This window comes from Cyprinodon tularosa, unplaced genomic scaffold (genome assembly GCF_016077235.1).
Source record: "Cyprinodon tularosa strain WSP-4 unplaced genomic scaffold, ASM1607723v1 ctg1006, whole genome shotgun sequence".
Lineage (NCBI taxonomy): Eukaryota > Metazoa > Chordata > Actinopteri > Cyprinodontiformes > Cyprinodontidae > Cyprinodon > Cyprinodon tularosa.
In genome coordinates, this window is record NW_024037790.1 from 227,683 (window position 1) to 252,263 (window position 24,581).

General features: G+C 41.5%; 1 protein-coding gene across 2 annotated transcripts in view; it reads left to right on the forward strand.

Annotated features, from left to right (window-relative positions):
• LOC119777706 (copine-9-like) overlaps window positions 1–24,581 on the forward strand; it is a 139,341-nt gene that overhangs the window by 94,896 nt on the left and 19,864 nt on the right. For both annotated transcript variants that reach the window (XM_038276703.1, XM_038276708.1), the window contains 7 exons: window positions 4,919–4,960; window positions 7,030–7,105; window positions 9,158–9,211; window positions 12,610–12,671; window positions 15,946–15,992; window positions 17,455–17,636; window positions 19,862–19,989. In XM_038276703.1, coding sequence (XP_038132631.1) covers window positions 4,919–4,960; window positions 7,030–7,105; window positions 9,158–9,211; window positions 12,610–12,671; window positions 15,946–15,992; window positions 17,455–17,636; window positions 19,862–19,989 — 591 coding nt within the window. The remainder of the gene's footprint in view (window positions 1–4,918; window positions 4,961–7,029; window positions 7,106–9,157; window positions 9,212–12,609; window positions 12,672–15,945; window positions 15,993–17,454; window positions 17,637–19,861; window positions 19,990–24,581) is intronic.

Consider the following 24,581-nt stretch of genomic DNA (forward strand, 5'->3'; position numbering starts at 1 on the left):
TCCTCTTATAAGGCAGTCAACTATTTTTCCAGACTAGGTAGGAGGCCTGTGGAGCACGATTTTCTCTCCAGTTTTCTAGCATTTTGCTTCAAATTGCGCAGCTCTGCTTTAAACCAAGGAGCAAGCTTTCTATTTTTAAGGGTTTTAATTTTCAAAGGAGCTGCGTTGAGACAAGTCTATACCAGAATCATATCTTGGCAGCCTCCTCTAATCTTCTCTGCTGCATCTCCTGCCTAAAAACATTTAAGAATTCCAGAATAGTTAAAAATAGTTGTTTTTTAAGGGTTTGTTTCAGCTTAAAGTCTTTATATTTATAACAAAGCTGAAGCCATTTTAGTGAATGTGAAGCGGGGGAAGAGCGTCATTAGTATATATATTTCATTCCACCCCAAATAAATCTCCAGTGAATTAAACCAAGCTGATCTGCACTCATTCCAGGTTGATCCTGGAAAATTTAGGATCATGCTTAAACCTTGATGCATTTTGATTATGATGCACTCATGCACAGCAGTTTAAGGTGTTTTGAGCGATATTCAGATTGGAGAGTCATAATCTTAGCATGCTTCTAGCTCTAAGCACTTAGTGTGAGGGTTTGCTGAAGAGTCAATGATGCAATCAACTGGTTTTCCTTAGATAGAAAACTGAGTAAATCTTACTGGATGATCTGGTGAACTGGAAAGTGCTTTGAGATGACGTGTTGTTAATTGGCGCTATAGAAATAAACTGAATTGAATTAAATTGAATTGAGAGGTCTGATGCCGGTGTTTGCCAATGCATACAGATCATCCCTTTCATGCATAGTGTTCACTACAGTGTAGAAAGTGTTATTTCTATATATTTGCCTTGAATTTTAGGCACTGATCTAGTAGAAGCGATTGCATCATCCCATACAGACAAATCCCACTCGTTGATCATTGCAATGGAAAAAAAAGGCTGTGAAAACAAGATGGCTGAAAATGGAAAAAATACCAAACACCTCGGATATTTCGGTTTTTGCAGGGGATCAGAGGAAAAACCATTCCAAAACAAGAAAAATTAATTACATTATTATTGGAGTGGACAGATAAATATTTCTTTATAGAAAGAAGATAGAAATTATTTTTCAAACCATGTTTAACATTCCTTAGAATTTATAAAAACACTTTGTTAAAAAAAATCCCGGCTGAGTTTAATTCATGCATGAGAGGGTTAAAATGGTGTAATCTGAAGGACAGTTGATGCTCTGATTTAACATTCAAATGCTGCATGCAAGACGAAACCAGTTCCTGTGGCAGGTCAGAATAATGCCAGCAGTCGGCTGTGAAGTTACTAAGGCCAGCGCTGGTGTTATTGAGACCATCACCGAGGAAAACTGCAGAACCTGCTCATGCATCATGCACAGAAAATATCTCTGTGGCTCAAGAAAAACATGATAAAGATTTGTTTGACAGGCAGTCTTGTTAAATTATTTCAAACAGAAGAGAATTAATAAGAGCTTCTTTCTGAACCTTGTACCGACAATTGACTCTTTCTTTATGCGGTGGACGTCTTTTAGTGGAGATATACACTCACCGGCCACTTTATAAATTGCTAGTGACGTGTTGGACCCCCTTTTGCCTTCAGAACTGCCTCAATTCTTGGTGGCATAGATTCAACAAGGTGCTGGAAGCATTCCTCAGGGAGTTTGGTTCATATTGACATGATGGCATCACACAGTTGCCGCAGATTTGTCGGCTGCACATCCATGATGCGAATCTCCCGTTCCACCACATCCCAAAGATGCTCTATTGGATTGAGATCTGGTGACTGTGGAGGCCATTTGAGTACAGTGAACTCATTGTCATGTTCAAGAAACCAGTCTGAGATGATTCCAGCTTTATGACATGGCGCATTATCCTGCTGAAAGTAGCCATCAGCAGTTGGGTACATTGTGGTCATAAAGGGATGGACATGGTCAGCAACAATACTCAGGTAGGCTGTGGCGTTGCAACGATGCTCAATTGGTACCAAGGGGCCCAAAGAGTGCCAAGCAAATATTCCCCACACCATGACACCACCACCACCAGCATGAACCGTTGATACAAGGCAGGATGGATCCATGCTTTCATGTTGTAGACGCCAAATTCTGACCCTACCATCCGAATGTCGCAGCAGAAATCGAGACTCATCAGACCAGGCAACGTTTTTCCAATCTTCTATTGTCCAATTTCCATGAGCTTGTGCAAATTGTAGCCTCAGTTTCCTGTTCTAAGCTGAAAGGAGGGGCACCCGGTGTGGTCTTCTGCTGCTGTAGCCCATCTGCCTCAAAGTTCCACGTACTGTGCGTTCAGAGATGCTCTTCTGCCCACCTTGGTTGTAACGGGTGGTTATTTGAGTCACTGTTGCCCTTCTATCAGCTCCAACCAGTCTGGCCATTCTCCTCTGACCTCTGGCATCAACAAGGCATTTCCGCCCACAGAACTGCCGCTCACTGGATGTTTTTTCTTTTTCGGACCATTCTCTGTAAACCCTAGAGATGGTTGTGCGTGAAAATCCCAGTAGATCAGCAGTTTCTGAAATACTCAGACCAGCCCTTCTGGCACCAACAATCATGCCACGTTCAAAGTCACTCAAATCACCTTTCTTCCCCATACTGATGCTCGCTTTGAACTGCAGGAGATTGTCTTGACCATGTCTACATGCCTAAATGCACTGAGTTGCCGCCATGTGATTGGCTGCTTAGAAATTAAGTGTTAACGAGCAGTTGGACAGGTGTACCTAATAAAGTGGCCGGTGAGTGTAAACAGCTGTATCGTAAATACAGACCTAATGTATCTACATTTGCCTATAGGGGGACTTTGCCTCTTAAGCCGGGAGTACACTGTATGAGTTGTTGCCCTTTTCGGGCCTATTCTCCAGTCCTGCGAACATTTTTGGGATCAGTTTCAGCCTCATGGTGCGTCATGTAGCATACATGGGGAAGCGACGGGCGATCAGCCTCTCACGACCACCGCCCGATCAAGAATCATGAGGTTGAGAGAAAAAAAAATCAAACATGTTTGAAATTCAGTCGGCTGTCCTGAAGTATAGGTGGGCAAATCTTGCTGTTGAAGCAGAGCTACAAGCCGATTTACCAGAACCTCAAGCACTGTGCATGTGCAGTGGGGTTGTTATTATGCTTCTTCTTCCTGACTGACGAATCTGACCAGGGCCACATTTTGGCGCTGAATCCAACATTTTGGTTTCTAAACATGCGCTGTGAGCACGTCGAACGCATCAGAGCGTCGGGCCTACAGTTGAAGAACAAACATCGAGAGCTGTGAACTTTTAGACCCTGCGATTTCATGGTAAAGTTTGAGCTGTAGCTGCCTGCAACTATTGAAAATATCCTGCAGTGGATGCCAGGTTCCAGTGAACATTTACATACATCCGTTTTAAAGCCAGGCAAAGATAACCTGAATCAATTCAACATTGTATTTAAAGAAAGTAAAACTTTCCAATTCAAATTAACTGGGCAATATGAGACAAGGTCAGTTCCTACTGTTCAATCAGGCATTCTATCTGATCATTTCTATCCAGTGTAGAGTCTGTGAGCTAAGGCTCACAATTAATGCTAGTTGTTGGTGCTAATTGGAAATCGCTCAGTGATAATCTGTCTGTTTTAGCTCTATCATCACATTAAGAAACCAGACCAGTCTGTGTCCTTGCTGGTGCTATGCACAGTAAAGTGCATGAACACGTTCACTGAATACCTTCCGGTTTTTACTGAAGGGTGAACTGAACTCCACTACGATGGATGGAGCTTGGGTACGAACTTGCTCTGCAGTACCTAAGATATTATTGATTGGTTGGCCTGGGGAGGATGTACTGCCCCTAGTGGAGGAGTTTAAGTATCTTGGGGCCTTGTTCAGGAATGAGGGGAAGATGGAGCGGGAGATCAACAGGCGGATTGGTGCGGCGACTGCTGTGAAGCGTGCCCTGTACCCGTCTGTTGTGGTAAAGAGAGCTTAGCCAAAAAGCAAAGCTCTGGATTTACCGGTCGATCTGCGTTCCTACCCTCATCTATGGTCATGAGCTTTGGGTCATGACCGACAGAAGAAGATCCTGGATCCAAGCGGATGAAATTAGTTTTCTCCATAGTGTGTCTGGGCTCTCCCTTAGAGATAGGGGGAGGAGCTCAGTCATCCGGGGAGGACTCAGAGTAGAGCCGCTGCTCCTCCACATCGAGAGGAGCCAGCTGATGTGGCTCTGGCATCTGATTAGGATGCCTCCTGGATGTCTCCCTGGTGAGGAGTTGCAGGCACGTCCCACTGGGAGGAGGCCCAGGGGGAGACCCAGGACACGCTGGAGGGACTATCTTTCTCTGCTGGCCTGGAAGCGCCTTGGGATTCCACCAGAGGTGCTGGCCCAAGTGGCTGGGGAGAGGGAAGTCTGGGCCTCCCTACTGAAGCTGCTACCTCTGCGACCTGACCCTGGATAAGCAGAAGAAGATGGATGGATGGATGGATGGATGGATGCATGGATGGACGGTTAAGGGCCCACCTGGCATTGCATAATTCTTTTTAACTGGAATGATCACATATTCGAATGGGGTAAAATAGTAAAGTCAACGTTTCCGTCAGAATTCAATGTTTTCTTTCTGTTCAACCTAATTCTATTCACTTTTTTCTATAGTGCTAATTTACAACCTGTCATCACGGGCCATCTGTTGAGACAGTTTAATCAGCAGCATCTGTGATCAGCTAGATTAACAACTCCCAAAAAATACAGATTACAAACCTTTCTTTTGTCTTTTGCTGGCTCTGTACACGTAAAGCTGAGAAAGACTGCCTCTTGTCTTCTAACTCACGGTTCCTTTTAAGCTCCCACAGAAAACTTTGCTTTTTTGACTTAACATGCCGTTTTGTTAATGTTTCCTCCCTCATTCTCACCTGGACCCCCTCATCTCCTCTCCCTCCAGGACAGTGAAGGTGGACGTTTATGACTGGGACAGAGATGGAAGGTAAATTCTCTTGCTATCTTTCCTTTTGTTCATTTGATTTTCAGCTCCACTCAGGACCCCTCATATGTCACACCAGTTTAGTCCATCATAGACAGAAGCTATAGCATCTCTCCTCACATTGCAGAAGTTTTAATCATAAACTTTGTGGGGATTTTCCAGCTTGTTTGCTCCATGTCTGCTTTCTAAAATGTATTTTTCTTTCCACACAGCTTTAAAGTATTTAAGCCATGAATGACATTATGTGCAAATGTCAGGCTTTCATAATAAGAACCAAAACATTCTTTATTGCTAAGTAGTGTTTTTTCATACATGCACGGTACAGTCTTGGTGACCGGTTGTTACACATAAACACGCAAACATACAGACAAAATATGCAGATATGGAGTTATTAAAAAAATTAATAATAAACAAAGACTTTACAAAGAGAGTAGTGATGGAAACTGGTCTGAGGAGTCATGGATGGAGGAGTAATGAGGTATGGTGACGAGATGTCACCAGAAACAGTAGTAGAATTGGTTCAGCTCATATGTAAAGCCCGGAACACACCGAATCCGATTTTGCGTCCAGTCCGACAGAAAATCGTGCCTTAGAGGTGGTGGCGTTTAGCGCTTATTGAAAGTCAATGACAGTAAGAGAGACGCGGTTACAAAGTAAATCACATCCGCTTTGGGGGAAAACACAAAATAAAAGCTGTTAATCTATCGGGGAAAGAGTCAGTTTGGAGTCGCTCATCGTGTTTATAGTAAGCAGGACAGACTGGAGCAAAAACAATAATGAAACATTAAAATAGAAAACTTTCCCTATGATGGGAGTTCAGGAGGACAGAAAACGGATAAAGTAGTGATCCTCTTTGAGCCTCACAGAAACCAGAATAAGAAGGAGCAGACAGAGCAGGTAAACGCAGCCATTCTGTTCTGCATCCCAGAATGTGAGCTACCCTAAGGCTGGCAAGGTTAGGAGATGACCAAACGGAAAATGTTTGAGTTAACTGTAACATTGTCAGGGTCCTGCTTTGGTTGGTGATTTTAAACACCACTAAAGTGGTTGGACCTGATAATGACATGCTTCCCTTGCAGGCCCAGGAGGAACCGTAGTGTTCCCAGCAGGCCTCGGCAGATGGCGGCTGACATTGAGTCTGACGTTTCTTCCCGTTTGAAGGGAGTTTTTCCTCCCCGCTGTCGCTACAAGCATGCTTAGTGTGAGCGATTGCCTTCGTGTCAATGAGTCGATGCAATCAGCTGGTTTTCCTTAGATAGAAAACTTTGAATCAATCTGACTGGATGATCTAGTGAACTGGAAAGTGACCTGAGATGACATGATGTGAATTTGTGCTATAGAAATAAACTGAACTGATTTTTTATTTATATATTTATTTGACAGGGACATTGTGTATGAATAAGCATTCCTGCAAATGTACCAGAATTAGCCAAAAGGCTATTTGTCATCGGTTGTCCCTTAAAATTATCTACCTAAAAACACTGAATTGACACAATTGAATTGAATTGTTGCTAAAAGCTGCTAAAGTTGTAAAAGGGGGGGTGGCGGCCGAGTGGTTAGGGTGTAGGGCTTTGAATTCTTGTGAGTTTGATCCCCCACTCCCACAGACTGCCGCTCTGGCTCCCTGAGCAAAACCCTTAACCCCACACTGCTCCCCAGGCGCCGCACAATGGCAGCCCACTGCTCCTCAAGGGGATGGATTAAATGCCGAGAAGTAATTTCCCTCTGGGATTATTAGAGTATATAAACTCAATATCAAAAATCAAAAGCAGTCCCCATTTCCAGTCCATGGGTGTGCTGCCCACTCTATTGCAGATGCAGCAAAACATTAGCCAATATCTACTTTCACTGCATGCTTATCCAGGAGGAGGGAATTTTATTCTCACCCATCGGTCTGTTGCATTGAAATGTCTCTGCAAAGTGCCTTAAGATGTGTTGTGAACAAGCACAATATAAATAAATTGCATTGAATTAAATTTCTACAAGCGAAAACATCAGTATGCAAACAGAGTTGGTGTTTCATCTGTTTTCCCTGTTTTCTCTCTCCCCCCCCCCCCCCCCCCCCCCCCAAGTCACGACTTCATTGGAGAGTTTACCACCAGCTACAGGGAACTCTCCAGAGGCCAAAGCCAGTTCAACGTCTATGAGGTGACATATTTCAGAAGAAACGTCTGAGAGGATGTGACAAACAAGGAAAATATTTAAACTTTTTTAGTGTAAATCTGTCATACCTGGGGCGTGCTTTGGGGACGCAGTAATGAGCGCACATTACCCATGTATGGAGGCCTTAGTCCTTGACGCGGCCGACCCGGGTTCGAATCTGACCTCTGGTCCTTTCCCGCATGTCTCTCTCTTCCCCCCTTTCCTGTCAGCCTACTGTCCATAAAAACGAACCACTTGTGCCGTAAAAACAACAACAAAAAAATAATAATAATAATATCAGTCATACTTACAGCCGTGTCTGTGCAACTTTGGAATGCATTATTAGTTAGCTTATCCTTACCAAGCTTTTAAATGATTGCTGTGTTGCTTTTACCCTGTTAATTGGAAACTGATTTAATCACAGCTTTTACATAAGATGTTCCTTTGGCAGGTTGTAAACCATCCTACAACCTAATACACATGGGTTTCTCATTTTTCATTGCTGGTTTCTATAAACACTTTGACAACATATTAACAAACAGATGTTTTACCTTCAAATGTATTTTAGCCATGACTAATCCCATGATGAAGTCTAAAGCAGGGGTGTCCAAACTTTTTCTTACCAATGCTAAAGCTTGTCAAGTCAAAGTTACGAAGATCATAAAACATATATAAGAATAAATGAGTGTATTTTTGTTAAGAGGTTTGTTTTTTAACGTATTTACAAGATATGCACATCCAATTGTTCCAACTCATTTTCTGTAGAGAAAGAGATGTGTAAGTGCTGTAGATCAGTGATTTTTTATTGATTTTTTTTACTTTATATCCAGTTAGATTAGAAAAAAATGTAAAAAGGAAATTACAACAATAACAAGAGAGTTTGGTCGGCCTTTCTAAAAAACTTTGGCTGATGTTAGCCTGTTTTATGAAAGAGTGAATGTTGGTACGCTGAACTAAAACATACTAAAGAGGAAAAAAGTACAAAATGTGATTATTGAAAGATGAACACTTTGAGTGTCAGAGGCGTCAATAACAAAGTACAAATACTCCCTTCCTTCAGTAGAAATGTTGGCTATCTATACCTAACTGCAGTAATTATTTTAGACAACTTTTGCCTTCTACTCCTTTCATTTTAAAAATAGACTAGTTAGTTTTGTTTAATTTAGGCTCATTTTCATTATGACCTGTTGGTACAAAAAAAAACTAAAATATGCTGAATTTATTTATGCATACTCAAGAAAAATTATTATGAATACCACGTGCAAAAGATAGTTATGAAAAAGGACAACTAATACTTGATGTCTATTAGACAGATAAGAACATTTCTTCATGCCTTGTGTACATTGTAAGCAGAAATATGGACATGTGAATTTTTTGAATATTCTTTGAAGCATGTTTTTTTTTTTTTTTGGAAAACTCCAGGGAAAAAATTGTTTTTGTTTGAGATTAGCATTATTCCTTCAGGAGGAACTTCAGGTGGAGCAACAGCAAGTCAAGCATGGAGATTCACACTAGGCCAAAAATACAGAAACCAGGGACAGGAAGGGACATTGGTTGTCTTAAAAAATGTACAAGATGGGCAAAAAACAACAAAAAAAGAAAGCAAAAAGCTGTAGGTAAGCTGCTGCTCCAAGTTACTACGGCAAGAGTCAAAATCAAGTCCTCATGATCGCCCCTTCATCCCAAACAATGTCATGTTGATTAGAAGTTTAAAACATTCTTTAAAATACACAAAAGAAAAATATTTTTCTTTTTAATCATTTAGAGTTAGGCCATCACCTTGATTTGTTCGCTCAGTATGACCTGACAAAAAAGAAGATGACTCTCATAATAACATCGTAGCACAAAGGTTAGATTAGGATTCTTTCAAAAGAAAGAGTGAAATTATATTTCTAAGGCTCAGACCTCATAGGTTAAGTAATGTTTCTTCTGATACATTATGATAAAGCTCTTTCCTGGGATGAGGTGGTAAAATATCCACCAATGGGAACAGAAGGTTCTGCACTGACCGCTCACTTTAATAAAACCTAATTACTTCTCTCCTCTCACTTCGTTCAGGTTTTGAATCCTAAAAAGAAAGGCAAGAAGAAGAAATATGTCAACTCAGGAACGGTAAGACCAGATTTTTATCAGAAGTTGTCAATATATACACTATATTGCCAAAAGTATTCGCTCACCTCCCCTGACATCCCCTTCCTAATCCATAGAGGCTTAATCTGACGTTGTTTCACCCTTTGCAGCTAGAACAGCTTCAAATCTTGTAGGAAGGCTTTCCACAAGGTTTAACAGTGAGTTCATTGGAATATTTGACTAATCAGCTTCTTTTTCAGAGACTCTGGTCCAAAGACTATAACTTCTGTTTTGTCTGCATTCAGAAGGAGAAAGTTAAGAGTCATCCAGGTTTTTCTGTCTTCAGACATGCCTGTAATCTATGTAATGGGTTAGCTTCATCTGGATTTATAGACAGATATAGCTGGGTATCATCAGCATAACAGTGGAAATTAATCCCATGCTGTCTAATAACTCTACCGATTGGGAGCATGTATAAAGTAAAGAGAATTGGTCCTAGCACTGATCCCTGTGGTACTCCACAGGTAACCTTTGAGCGTGTTGAAGATCTATCATTAACATGAACAAACTGAATTCGATCAGATAGATAAGATTTAAACCAGTCTAGAGCTGTTCCTTTAATTCCAACAAAATATTCAAGTCTTTCTAAAAGAATATTATGGTCAACTGTATCAAATGCAGCACTAAGATCCAACAGGACGAGCACAGATACAAGTCCATTATCTGAGGCCATGAGAATATCATTAGTGACTTTCACCAGAGCTGTTTCAGTGCTATGATGAGCTCTAAAGCCAGACTGAAACTCTTCAAAAAGTTCATTATGGTGGAAGTGATCGCAAACTTGTTTGGTAACTACTTTCTCAAGAATTTTGGATAAGAAAGGAAGATTGGATATAGGTCTATAACTGACCAAGTCATCTGGGTCAAGAGACGGTTTCTTGAGCAGAGGTTTAATTCCAGCAACCCTAAAAGCTTTAGGTACATATCCCTGTAACAGAGATAGATTAATCACATCTAGAATGGAGGAGGAGATCAAAGGGAATACCTCCTTAAATAACCTGGTTGGAACTGGATCTAACATACAAGTTGAAGGCTTAGATGAAGACAATAGTTTTGCTAACTCTGAAAGTTAAAATAGAAGAATGGAATAGAACATTGCCTTATTGTACCTCAATGGGGAAATTCTGCTGTTTACAGCAGCAAGAAGATAATATCAAAAAATGGTCACACATATATGGACCTTAGATGTATAAGAATAATGATAGTGAAGAGTTAAAAGATAAACAATAAAATACTGCACTGTAAAGTGTTTTAACAAAATAAAACTGCAAACCTGGAGAATAGATAACCAATATACAGCTATGGACATTTTTACAGTAATGGATATCTGAAAATAGCTGCAACATCAGAAATCAGCAAAATGACAGCAGCATGTTATTGAACTGACTAAGGTAGAAACTGAGCAAAATCAGCATGAATGGAACAACTTACTGAGTTTGTTGGGAACAGCAGTGGTTCTAGAGTCTTCCAGCAGCTGGGAGGAAGGATCTGTGATAACGGTCCATGGATCATCTAGGATACAGCAGTCTGTCACTGAAGGAGCTGTCCAGTTCAGCACCAGCTTCAAGCATGGGAAACATTATCCAACAGAGATGTTCATTTAGTTAGGATCTTTTTGTCCTTTGAGTCCAGAGGGCATCCAATCACAGAGCACAAGTTCACAAGTTTAACTGCATCAAAGCAGTCTAAACCCAATTCAGATTCTATGGCTACCTCAGATGCTGCCTCACCTTCCAGAGATAAACCAGGCATAGTTAGAGGGGTGCTAATGATCTTATTTTTAATCTTATTTATAAAGAATCCCGTAAAATCATACTGCTAAGAGCAGGTGGGATGGACGGTTCAACAGAGCTATGGCTCTTGGTGATTTTGGCATCTGGATTAAAAAGATATCTAGGATTATTCTTATTTTCCTCTATTAATGAGGAGAAATATGCTGCTTTTGCTGGCGTTTTAACTCATCCCAAAGGTGTTCTACCGAGTTGAGTTCAGGTCTTTCTGCTGGCCAGTCAATTCATCCACACCAGACTCTGCCATCCATGTCTGTTTGGACCTTGATTTTTGCCCTGGTGAACAGTCCATTCAGAGGAGGAAGGGGCCAGCTCTGAACGGTTCCACACAGTTGGGAGCTTGGGATCGTCCAAAATGTTCTGGTCTGCTGATGCATTCAGAGTTGCTTTCACTGGAACTAAAGAATCAAGCCCAGTACCTGAAAAAAAAACAGCCCCACATCATCTCCCTCCACCAAACTTTACACTTGGCACAATCACAAAGAGGTACTGTTCTCCTAGCCCCTGCCTAACCCAGAATGGTCTATCCGATTTCCGGAAGCACAATTCGTCATTCTAGATAACATGTCTCCACTGCTCTGGAGCCCAGTGGCGACGAGCTTTAAAGCATTGCAACTTTGCATTGGACTGGGTGATGTACGGCTTTGATCCAGCTGTTCGACCATTGAAACACCGTCCTAGAAGCTCTTTGTTCTTCATCAGTTTGCGTGGCCAACCGCCTCATGGCTGTCCTGCTGTCTTTCCTGAACGCTTCAGCTAAAGATATCAGGATGTTCAGAACATTGGACCCAGAATTCATGTGAGACAGACGGCGCTGCTGGTCAGCTTAGGCGGGCTCACTGGATTCTCTGCAGGAATAGACACTTGGGTCAGTGACTTCAAGACTCAAACGAGGAACGACAATGAGCTTCAAAGCCCCCAACCTGGCAAAGTTAATTCTCCATGGTCAGAAGATGGGTCCCAGGTCGATGTCAGCCGAAATCAAGGTAACAGCCCGGAAACACTGGACAGCCAAACAGAGAAGAACAGAAACTCAGAAGTCTGTGGGCAGAAACTGGTCAGCAACAGACAGAACAAAATACAAGGAATGCTAGAGTTAGTCTAGCTAGAAGCTAGAATAATCTGGTACCAAGGAGGCTTAAATAGCAGCAGGAACCGGTGGATCTAATAAGAGCTAATGAGCGCAGGGCGGAGCAAAGCAGATGAGAGCAACAACCCAGCCTATGGTGCCAAGATCATGACAAAAAGCTGACTGTCAAATATTAGGAGAGAGGAAATGTCTAAAATTTCACAGGTGGCATCCTATCACTGTTCTACGCTGGAATTCACTGAGTGACCCATTCTTTCACAAATCTTTGTAAACATTTTATACAGCTGTGGCCATGGAAGTGATTGGAACACATGATTCTAATAATATGGACGGGTGAACGAACACTTCTGCGAATATAGTTTATTATTGAACAGCACACCCTGCAGCAAGGACTTAGAGAATAATTAGAAGTCTCTGACAGGGAGCTATCTTCCTTTGCTTTCTTCCTGTGTTTTTTATCGCCTTTCTAATCCATCATCAACCCCGTCTCCATCTTTAAGGTGACTCTGCTGTCTTTTAAAGTGGACTCCGAGCACACGTTTGTCGACTACATCAGAGGAGGGTAAGCTCTAAGCCACTTTTCACTGAGGAACACTGGTATCTTGAAATTTAGAGCTTTAGTTTAATAAAAAGGAGGACATATCAAATGTAACGCTTCCCTGTTGCTTTCTGTACCTTGGAGCTTGTTTGTAAAGGCATCCATAACTTTCAATTAAATTTAATTGTCAATCATTCTGCTGATATGTTTACATAAGGCTATCCTACGCGCTCGTCCCGTTAGCTATCTTTTTCTGCGCATGCGCACTTCCAGGCGTATATATGTGCTATATTTTCATCCAGTCAAGCGTGCCTCTCTCAGAAGAGAGAAACCAGACCATTGTGTTTTTGGGAGATTCTTTCACGCGATGGCATCCACTGAAAGCACAGGCTGCGCTTCCTGCTGATGCCTCGGTTTAGAAGTTTCCACTAAACAGGTAAAATATGGCTATTTGGAGAAATCCATTTTCATATCACTGCTAATAAAATTTATCTACCTCTATATTGTAACTTTCCAGGGAAGATAAGTTTATTTATTTTGTAATTTCCATCATTAGCATTTATACGGTGGTTTACCTGCAGGTTTAAGCAGGTTTACCTGCAAACCTGCTTAAATTTCTACTGCAGCACACACAGATACTAGCATTTCATTTTTATAAACGTTGCAGTAGTCTTATTTTTGGGGATTGGTGATTAATCCTAGTTAATAGCAGATAAGTTTATCCTAGTGTAAGCTGTGATTAGCGATGCTAACCTCAGCACAAGACCACGCAAAACCAGTCGGGCTCTTTTTGGCATCAAGACAATTATTCTTATTTCCACATCGCCAGACAGGACACTGTTAAAAAAAAAAAAAATTATATGGGAAGGACACGAAAAACTGTTTTTTATTCAACTTTCATTCGTAAAAACGTACATGATACAAAAATGTGGCATCAAATCCAAAGCTTATTTTACTGTGCAAGTCTACTTCCTGAGGTATTATTGAATAAAGTGCAATGAAGAAGATTTATTTCTGTCTTACTGACTTCCCACTTTCTTCTCCTCTACTCCAAACCGCTCCCTTGCCAAGTTGTAGGTTAATGTTGTGAGAGTGTTAACTTTCTGCTCAGCTGTCCCAGCCAGTGTGGCTTCTAGAATCTTGTCGAGGTCTTGATCTAGTTGGTTCCATTCCTGGTTATCACTCATCTTGGGCCATTGTATTCGTTCCCTGGCAGGATGTGGTTGGCTCACTGGGTTGGAATCAGGTTCATCCCTCCTGAGGTCTTGAGGTAACTCAGGTGCTGAGAGATCTCCAGTACTGTGGGGTTCGTCCTGACTGGAGTTCTCCTGCGTCTCACCAAGTGTTACTACTGTGCGCTGCACCCCTGCCCCCCCTTTTCCTCAGACGGTTCGGCTCTGATGGATCTTGAGCCCTCTTAAGTTCTTGCAGATTTTTCCACAATGACACTTAACTTCCGATTTCTCTCCAGTTAGCGTTTTTTGAGTAAGCAGTTTCTGTGTCCATAGTTCGTTCCTGGCCGTCACCGTTGAATCAGTCCAGTTGAGTCCCTCATCGGAGACTCTGGGGGTATTGCTCTGTGTTAATTTCTGTAGCTTAAGCTGGTGCCCTCTTGCGAGTGCCGTGCTAACGAGGTTACTAACCTCATGAGGTTGCCAGCGTCACGCACCGACACCAGTCTTTCCTGGAGGTCATCTGTCTTTCCAGCGTCGCCGATCTTCATAGTTGCTACCCCGACTTTCCTGGGAGTCACTGGTTGCCCAGAAATTCTAGAACACACATACATCCGAAGATGCTTCTCCTTCATTGACCCTGAGTGAATGAAGCCTTGGCCTGGAGGAATCAATGTCATCAGGTGGCATCCACCGTTTACTGGCTGTTTCAACCCTGAACCACAACAGCCTCCCGGTGGTGGGTCGGCAGTGGTGGCCAAGTCACTGCCCATCTCCTCCTCCTGGCTTTCAGCTAACCTCCTCCCTCCTACTCCATGACCAGCATGTTCCCAGTCGAGGCCCATCCTGCCTCGACTGGGAACAACCATGACTGCCATCCCTTCTCTCTGCACTCCTGCAGAAGGTCTTGATACTTTCCACTTTTCCGTTCGAAGGCCTGTTCACACCGCTCTTCCCATGAGACAGTCAGTTCAATAAGGATGATCTTCTTCCCTTCTACCGACCACAGTACCACCTCAGGCCTCAGGGATTTCTGGACAAACTGTGGGAACTTCAACCTTCCCCCCAGGTATCATAAATGTTGAAATGGCAGTTTATAGGTAAATAATAAAAACTTTCTGAAATTGAGTGTCAGCTGCAAAAATGTAATTTAGAAAATTAGAATTTTAATTAATTAAAAGTTATTTCAGTTCAGTCTAGGAATATGCCATTTTGATCAGGAAGAGTTTTATTTTAGTAATCTACAAATGGAACAATAGAGAGAGACTGCTTTGAATAAATTTAAATACGTCCTGCCATAGTCAACTTCATATAAACCTACACATTTACCCGAGCAACAATCTTCTCCATCTTCCTCTACTTAGTAGCTGTAGCGCTAGTTCTCTGTCTTTTAAACACATTCATATTTTTTTTTCATTTCTGCATTAAAATCTGTAATTCCAGTGGAGGGAAATATGCACTTCCTTGCACTTCCTGCATGTTTTCATGGTGTTTTCAAGGTATCCTGGATCAAGTTAAAGAGTAGGTGCTGTGAATTTAGGAAACTTTTAAATAGTGTTCTTTTAACATTAAGAAATGTTTACCTTTCTCACTTTCAATTCTATTCAAAATTGCTGTATTAATCCCAAAAGAAAATGGTTAAGTAGATCAAAAGGCCACTTTGTGTGGCCCAGAGCACTGCTAGCTGTCCTAGCAGTGTTTGTTACAGGCACAGCTTAAACATCCTGTATGTAGCATATTTCATATTAATAGCCACATTCTGTCTGATAATAACCCTACAGGTTGGTTTCACCATAAGATTGGTAACAGCAGAACGCAGTAGAATGAACCATTAGTCTCTATAAAATAAATAACCATTTCAAATCAGACCTCACCCCTCCACCAACGTTTTGGTGGGAGGGTGAAGCAAGAAGGGTTGTTGTCGTGCAAAAATATAAAAGTGAGCAGTGTGAAAGAAAAAAAGGACTCATCATTACAGCACTTTTTTGGTTGGACGTGAAAAGAGCTGGCGCTCTATAGCACCACCTAGTGTCTCTTTGTGCACGTAACTGCTTCATTACATCTTTTTTGACGCAGTGCTCATGTCCGTATAGTGACTAACGTCATTGTCTTGTATCTTCTTACAGAACACAACTGAACTTCACAGTGGCAATAGACTTCACTGCATCCAACGGTGAGTACTGAAGATTCACAAACCAGGAACTGTTGAAACTATAATAATTATGATTAAACTTTATTGATCTCACATTGGAGAAATTCACCCTCTGCATTTAACCCATCCCCTTGGGGAGCGGTGGGCTGCCATTGTGCGGGGCCTGGAGAGCAGTGTGGGATTAAGGGTCTTGCTCAGGAGTGGCAGTCTGCGGGGTGGGTTTTGAACTCAGAACCTCTGGATTCCAAGCTCTATGCCCTAACCACCAGGCCGCCACCAGAGATGGCAAAAGTACTCACTTTCCGTACTTGAGTAAAAGTACAGATACTTGTGTTAAAAAATACTCTGGTAAAAGTGGAAGTACTGATTAAACTTCTTTACTCAAGTAAAAGTAACAAAGTACAGGCTTGTAAATTTACTTAAAGTATAAAAGTAAAAGTAGAAACCACTTTTTTCATGCCGTTGCCTACATTTTAAATGGATGTCTGCCAATAGGACTAGATCTCCGTTGTGTTCATTTTCAATCATCTCGTCGTCCATGCTACTATGCTAACGCCACCGCCACCAAGCTGCAATGATTTGCCGCCAATGAATACCGCCGAATCTGTCGATTCATCTTGCAGTGGTGCGTCAAATGCAACGTAGATTCCCATCCAATTAGATTGAATTTGGTATTGATGACGGGAAAAATAATAACGGTAACTCCATTGAAATGATTCAAAACTAAAGTAACGAGACAATTTTTTAAAATGTAAGGAGTAGAAAGTACAGATATTTGTGTAAAAATGTAAGGAGTTGAAGTAAAAAGTTGCCATAAAAATAAGTAGTAAAGTAAAGTAAAAATATCAGAAAAATCTACTTGAGTACAGTAACAAAGTATTTGTACTTCGTTACTTCCCATCTCTGGCCGCCCCTGCCCACATGTTGCACATGATCCACATGTTGCCAATCTTATCCCTTCTTCTATCCTCCCCGGGTGCCTTTTCGGCGCCATTTCCGTTTTTCCTCTGACACGGAGCAGCCGGCTTGCTTGGACTCGCAATGAATCATGGGATATCCAAGGCTACAGAAGTTACAGCGGACCTGTCCTTCGAAACGGGGGAAAAGAAGGCTGCATTTATTGGCCGCATGACGAGGAGTTTTCTACTCCCGAACTGTCATCTGCGCCATGCTATGATGTAATCTGGATGCAGCCGCTGAATTAGCACTCAGCAAATGTTGGGCGGGATAACCAGCTACAGTTTGTTTGCATTAAAGTGACAACCAGCTCATTCTGAAAGGAGGTTAAAATGGGCCGAACAGAGAAGGTTAAATCTCTTCATCTAAGTGTTTTTTTTTAGTTGCATTAAATATAATGAGCATGTTTTTTATTTTCCACTGATCTATCGTAACTTGTTTAGAAGGTAGCATAACAGGTTCCATGTAATAATTGTATCTGGTCATAAATAAGTTGTTTATCTACACTCATCGGGTCTTTTTGTAGGTAATCCATCCCAGCCCACCTCCCTGCATTACATGAGTCCATACCAGATGAACGCGTACGCCATGGCCCTGAAGGCTGTGGGGGAGATCATTCAGGATTACGACAGTGACAAGCTATTCCCCGCTTATGGCTTCGGGGCTAAACTACCTCCAGATGGCAAGATTTCACACGCTTTTCCTCTGGTAAGACATATTAAAGGCCTCAGTAGATGGCCGCTCACACTGAGTCTGGTTCTGGTTCTGCTGGATGTTTCTTCCTATTTAAAGCAAGTTTCTATGACATTGCTGCCAAAATACAGACGAGTGTATAAAGCAATAACAATAGTGGAATTATTAACCACAAATGTGCATTTAATAAGTGAGTGTTTAGGTTGACTTTGAACTAGGAGTTAACAGAAATACTGATTTTAGTGAGCAGGTGTGGTAATGTCTTCCTTGAGCTTTTATTGATTGATGCAAGAAGCAGAAAAAAAAAAGCTTTAGAAATTAAGCAATCATAAAAATCAGACTGGATTAGGAACTCTGTGTCATGATGATAAAGTTTACAAAATTATATATCATTATTTGCATCCTCATCATTATTGTATTGTTAGGTCTACTTCATGCTTTTGGAGGACTAGACAGGACAGGCTTGATCAGAGAGACGTGAAAAACAGGAGGAATCTTTAAATTATCCGGCAGCTTGAGGCGAAACGCAGAGCGACTGGATTTCAATTAATATCTGGAAGATAGTTTGGATTAAAAGTCTTTAGTTTGAAGTCAAGAGGTGATAACCAAATCTTTTGCTCAGGTGAGCACATGGGAGCAGGAATCCTTTTGTGACTGACCAGACTTTAATTTCAATTCAATTAAAGTCAGTTTATTTCTATAGCTCCAATTCACAACACATGTCATCTCAGGTCACTTTCCAGTTCACCAGATCATCCAGTCAGATTGATTCAAAGTTTTCTATCTAAGGAAAACCAGCTGATTGCATCGACTCATTGACTCTTCAGCAATCCCTCACACTAAGCATGCTTGTAGCGACAGTGGAGAGGAAAAACTCCCTTTGAACAGGAAGAAACCTCCAGCAGAACCAGGCTCAGTGTGAGCGGCCATCTGCTGAGGCCCACTGGGGTTCAAGGAGACAGAAGCAGACATAGAAAAAGAAGCATAGATACAAAAGGCAACTGTCAACCAGCTCCACAGGCGGCCCCGTCCAGGAAACACACAGCCAGGCAGACGAGCTCCGAGCCAGCTCCCATGTCAGAGGATGAAGAGAGCACATCCAGTTAGTCACAGTCAGAGAAACAGGACTACACTGGAAAACAGGCCAAGCTCCAACATCTAGAAACAAAGGTGTTGATGGCAGCAGCACAGCTGATATTTCTCTCCAGGATGGAGTCACAGCCAAACAGGAACAGACCAGATGAAGCTACTATGAGAAAAAGCAGAGAGAGCAGAACGTTAGAGATTGAACTAACAGATTCTGCAGAGTGGGAGAATAGAGATAGAATGAAGCAGAATGATGAAAAAGGGGTCCCTATGTCCTCCAGCAGTCTAAGCCTATAGCAGCAGAACTATAGAGATAGATCAGGATAAATTAAGTAAAGGAGGCGATTCAGTTTGCATGCCCAGTGTTCAGGTACATATCAGGTACATATCCAATACATTTTCTTCTTCTTCATGATTGTACCCCACTTTTTTTGATTCTTCACAAAGACTGACAATTTTATATCTTTATGTTTGAAGCCTGAAATGTTGCAAAAGGTCGAACAATTCAAAGGGGGTGAATATTTTCACAAGGCACTGCATGTGACCAGACCCTTGATAAAGACATAAACGGGATGCATGGAGAGAATATAAACTGTTCTTTCTTCCCTGTTTATGTTTTTACAAAGGATTTGTCCTGTAATATTAACTGCTCTTATTGTCTATAGTGTGGTCCAAAATATGTTAACTGGCGCCTCCCGCTGTGGTCTGGAACATTTCGGTTGCCAATGTAGTTTGCAGCTCTTTTTTTTTCTACATGCAGCATTTTTGTCTTTGTATGTTTTTGTTTATTTGCCTCATTTTTTTGTGTTTGTAGTTCTTTTTACATTAAAACACAGCAAGCAAAGCTGCCTCCATAATTTAAAACCTGACATGGATTACTGCTGTTCAGGTTGGTAGCCAGCTCAGTGTTTATGGTTTCCAGCGTCAACTGTTTATTGACTGTCTAGAAGAAGCAATGGCCAACCAGGCGCTTAGCTGATCCAGAGACTTACTGTGGAAACAAGTTGATGGTTTCTGTCTGCAGCAGCTTGGCATTAACCAAATAACATATCGGATGGATTCTGAGTACTGCTGCAGAATTAATGAATTTTGAAAGCAAAATATAACAGAAAATAGCTTTTGCCTTAACAAAATGACCCTTTTCTCTTCTACAGAACTCCAATACAGGAAATCCAAACTGTGTGGGGATTGAAGGAGTACTAGAGGCTTACTTTCACACGCTGCGAACTGTTCAGCTGTACGGCCCAACCAACTTTTCTCCTGTCATCAACCAGGTGGCTCGGTGAGATAAACGCTGACAGATACCCACTGTTGTCATGTTCGCTGCCCTGATAGCTTACCTAATTGCTCACTTCACTCACCTGCTAACTCCTGTTGTGATATTTTACGAGTAGATTATGAATAAATGCTTAACTACTGTAGAACTGGAGTATAAATCATTAAAAATTGGGGGTAAAACCAAATGAATTTTCTTAGTTGAAATATTATAACTGTAATCTGCTTACTCAGCAGGATTTTGGGCCTTTCACACTCCGGGTGGCTTCTGGACCGGATGTTAAAATCCAGATATGCTCACCATTGTGGTGACTTAGGCTAGGCTATCAGCAGAGCTATTAATTACCAACCAAAGAAATACTGTCTCTGTTTATTCAAATGTCACCAAATGGAGGGTGGAGGGGAGGAGTTTTTAAGATAAACACGATGAATCATTATACACTGCAAGAAATTGAAATTTATCTAAAGTCTTTCTTAAAATAAGTGCACTTTTTCTAAAATTGGGGAGGTAAGTAAGACAATTTACATTTAAAATAAGAATAAAATATTGCATTGTCTTATTTCAAGCGTATATTATCTAATCATCTAATTTTAAGGTAAAGATATTCATTCAATTGGAAAATCATCTAATTTACCTGCTTAAATTAAAGGGTAAATACACTTAATATAAGACATTTGTTCTTATTTCTAGATTGTTTTTTCAGTGTAGATAAATAATAATGTGAGAGAGAAAGTCATTCAGCCTTAATATGATATAAGGTTGCTAATAAAGCCAGGTGTGGCATAAGTGTTCTATCTTTGTAACATGGATTGGAAGGACAACAATATTTTACCTGAAGTGAAAGATTTAAATTTTTTGTGTAGGATAGGAAGGATGGGTGACGTGTGCCATATACATATACATATACATATATATATATATATATATATATATATATATATATATATATATATATATATATATATATATATATATATATATATATATATATATATATATATATATAGAGATTAACATACCCTTTAATAACAGACAGGGCAGATAATGAGGCACACAGGAAGGGATCAAATGGATAGCATTCCTGTGACACAATGGGCTCGTTAGAGCCTTTAACTTCATAAAGGTCTTAAAATTAATAGTGCTAATTTGCTTTTTTTTTTAGCGAAAATTACAACGAAAATACAGGAGTTGGACAATGAAACTGAAACGCCTCTCATTTTAGTGTGGGAGGTTTCATGGCTAAATTGGACCAGCCTGGTGGCCAATCTTCATTAATTGCACATTGAACCAATAAAAGCAGAGTGTGAAGGTCCAATTAGCAGGGTAAGAGCATAGTTTGGCTCAAAATATTGCAATGCACACAACATTATGGGTGACATACCAGAATTCAAAAGACTCTCTTGTTCCTGTTCCTGTTCCGATATGTTTGCCTGACCTGGCTTCAAACTCCTGGACCCCTGAGCTTGCCTGTTCCTGTTCCGATATGTTTGCCTGACCTGGCTTCAAACTCCTGGACCCCTGAGCTTGCCTGTTCCTGTTCCGATATGTTTGCCTGACCTGGCTTCAAACTCCTGGACCCCTGAGCTTGCCTGTTCCTGTTCCGATATGTTTGCCTGACCTGGCTTCAAACTCCTGGACCCCTGAGCTTGCCTGTTCCTGTTCCGATATGTTTGCCTGACCTGGCTTCAAACTCCTGGACCCCTGAGCTTGCCTGTTCCTGTTCTGATTTTGCCAAACCTGGCTTCAGCTCCAGCATTCTCTCCGGGGCAGTAGCATATGGGAGACTCTGGGAGGCACCCGCCGCTTGTTTCCAGCCACTGGCTGGATCCTACCTTGTTCTCTGGGCATGGACTGAACTTGTAAACCAGGTAAGTGACTTCCTCCGTTAGATTTAAGTGGTCGGCAACCTGTGTTTTCCTTTCTCCAGAGTTTCCTGTACAAACTGTCAGTGTTTAACACTTTTTAAAGTGATCCCACTGTCTGTCTTGCCCGAATACTGAGTCCTTCTGTTCTGAATCATGACATAAACAACCAGAGCACCGATCATCCAGAGCGTCGAAACGTAAAAGCAATATGACCACAGTTTTATCCAGCGTCCTGATTTCTGCATTGAGCGTTTTTGACGACCATAACGCCTTTGATGTGAATGCATCATTAACCTGATGAGGGAAACCTCCCCTCTGTCTGGCCACTATCAGGCAAACCCAGATTCAGGACCATCCTCCACCACACCACTGCTCTATAGACCCCATAAGAGGCTGGGCCCCACTGGAGGTGACAGATCTTGGCCTGTTATCCAATCAGGGCTCTACTTTATCACTGGGTGGTTCAATGGACAGGGGGTTTAAACCTCAATATGGATTCCTTATAGTGACTGACTGGCAGCGTCCCACTGCTCCAGAGTGGAGGGGAGATAAAAAGCTTATTAATGCACAACATGCTCATGTCAAGGCTCAGAACTATGGACCCAGAATTTCAAGCAGACAGACAGATGTGATTCATAAAACCATTTTTTTTTTATGTCAGATCTGCCACTCAGCAGCTAGGGCATCAAAGGCCGAAATCTCTGCATAGGGAAAACTCAGGTTAGTGACCATGTAAATCTGAAGGAGGCCAGTTCCGAGTGTGTTAATCACTAACCTGTTTATAGAGTTCAGTCTGTGCCCAGAAGAAGGATTGGAATCCAGGCAGATGTCTTCCAACAGCACCGGGCAAACGCCCGGGTCAGAGAAGACAAGAAGGCTGTTGAAGTGGCTATCAGCAGATCCAATCAGACGAAGAACGGAGGGGTTTCCAGAAGGGGAAGCCAAAGCTGGTGTTGAAGAGGTAAACAGGAGTCCAGGCCAGAAGGTCAGAGATCCAAAGAGGTACAGAGGGGAAATCCTAGCCGAAGTCAGGAGACAAATCCTGGGTAGTCAACAGGCAGAATCCAGCAACTGTCTCAAGACAGGTCAGGCAAACAGGTCAAACTGGGAACAAGCAGGCTCAGAGGTCCAAAGGGAAAAACTGGTCAGGATCAGGCAACCAGAACAACAACTTAGGTACACTAGAAAACACTCACTGAAGGCTTGAATAATCTGGCACTGATGATTGGGAGCAAGAAGCTTAAAATAGATGCAGTAGCAGGTGGATAAGATGAACAGTAATGGAAAATTGGGTAGAGCTTGGCAGTTGAATGGAATCAAGCATTAAGCCAGTCATCAGCGCCACGATCATGACAGCTCATGAGACCAGGCGCTTTTTAGTGCATATTTAATGCAGTTTAATGACTACAGTTGAGGAGATTAACAATCTATAAATGAAAAATTATTAAATTAAATTAAATTTCTAGTCCTCTTTATTGCTGAGATGTAAAGAACCTAGAGTTTAGGTTCTTTGTGTTGAATGTGATCTTTTTAACCTTGTACTGCACTGTAAATGCACTGAGCAGTGCTGCAGAGTGCAAAAGCTTAGCTTATTCCCCTTCACAGGTTGTTGATTTTGTTGATGGGGTTGCTAGTTCTCTGCGTATTGCCTTAGACAACGCAGCTCCTTTGAAAATGAAAACCGTTAAAAATAGAAAGCTTGCTCCTTGGTTTAATGCAGAGCTGCGTACTTTGAAGCAAAATGCTAGGAAACTGGAGAGAAAATATCGCTCCACAGGCCTGCGAGAGTCCTTCCTAGTCTGGAAAAATGGTTTAATGCTGTATAAGAGGACCCTTTGTAAAGCAAGAGCAGCATACTTCTCCTCATTAATAGAGGAGAATAAGAATAATCCTAGATTTCTTTTTAATACAGTTGCCAAACTCACCCAGAGCCATAGCTCTGTTGAACCGTCTATTCCACCTGCTCTTAGCAGCAATGATTTTATGGGATTCTTTATAAATAAGATTGATCTTATTAAAAATAAGATCATAAGCACTCCTCTATCCGCGATTGTACCTGAGGTAGTCATGGAATCTGAACCGGGTTTAGACTGCTTTGATCCAGTTGAACTCTCTGAATTAGCAAAATTATTGTCTTCATCTAAGCCTTCAACTTGTATGTTAGATCCAGTTCCAACCAGGTTATTTAAGGAGGTATTCCCTTTGATCTCCTCCTCCATTTTAGATGTGATTAATCTATCTCTGTTACAGGGATATGTACCTAAAGCTTTTAAGATTGCTGTAATTAAACCTCTGCTTAAGAAACCGTCTCTTGACCCAGATGATTTGATCAATTATAGACCTATATCCAATCTTCCTTTCTTATCCAAAATTCTTGAGAAAGTAGTTGCCAAACAAGTTTGCGATCACTTCCACCATAATGAACTTTTTGAAGAGTTTCAGTCTGGCTTTAGAGCTCATCATAGCACTGAAACAGCTCTGGTGAAAGTCACTAATGATATTCTCATGGCCTCAGATAATGGACTTGTATCTGTGCTCGTCCTGTTGGATCTTAGTGCTGCATTTGATACAGTTGACCATAATATTCTTTTAGAAAGACTTGAATATTTTGTTGGAATTAAAGGAACAGCACTAGACTGGTTTAAATCTTATCTATCTGATCGAATTCAGTTTGTTCATGTTAATGATAGATCTTCAACACGCTCAAAGGTTACCTGTGGAGTACCACAGGGA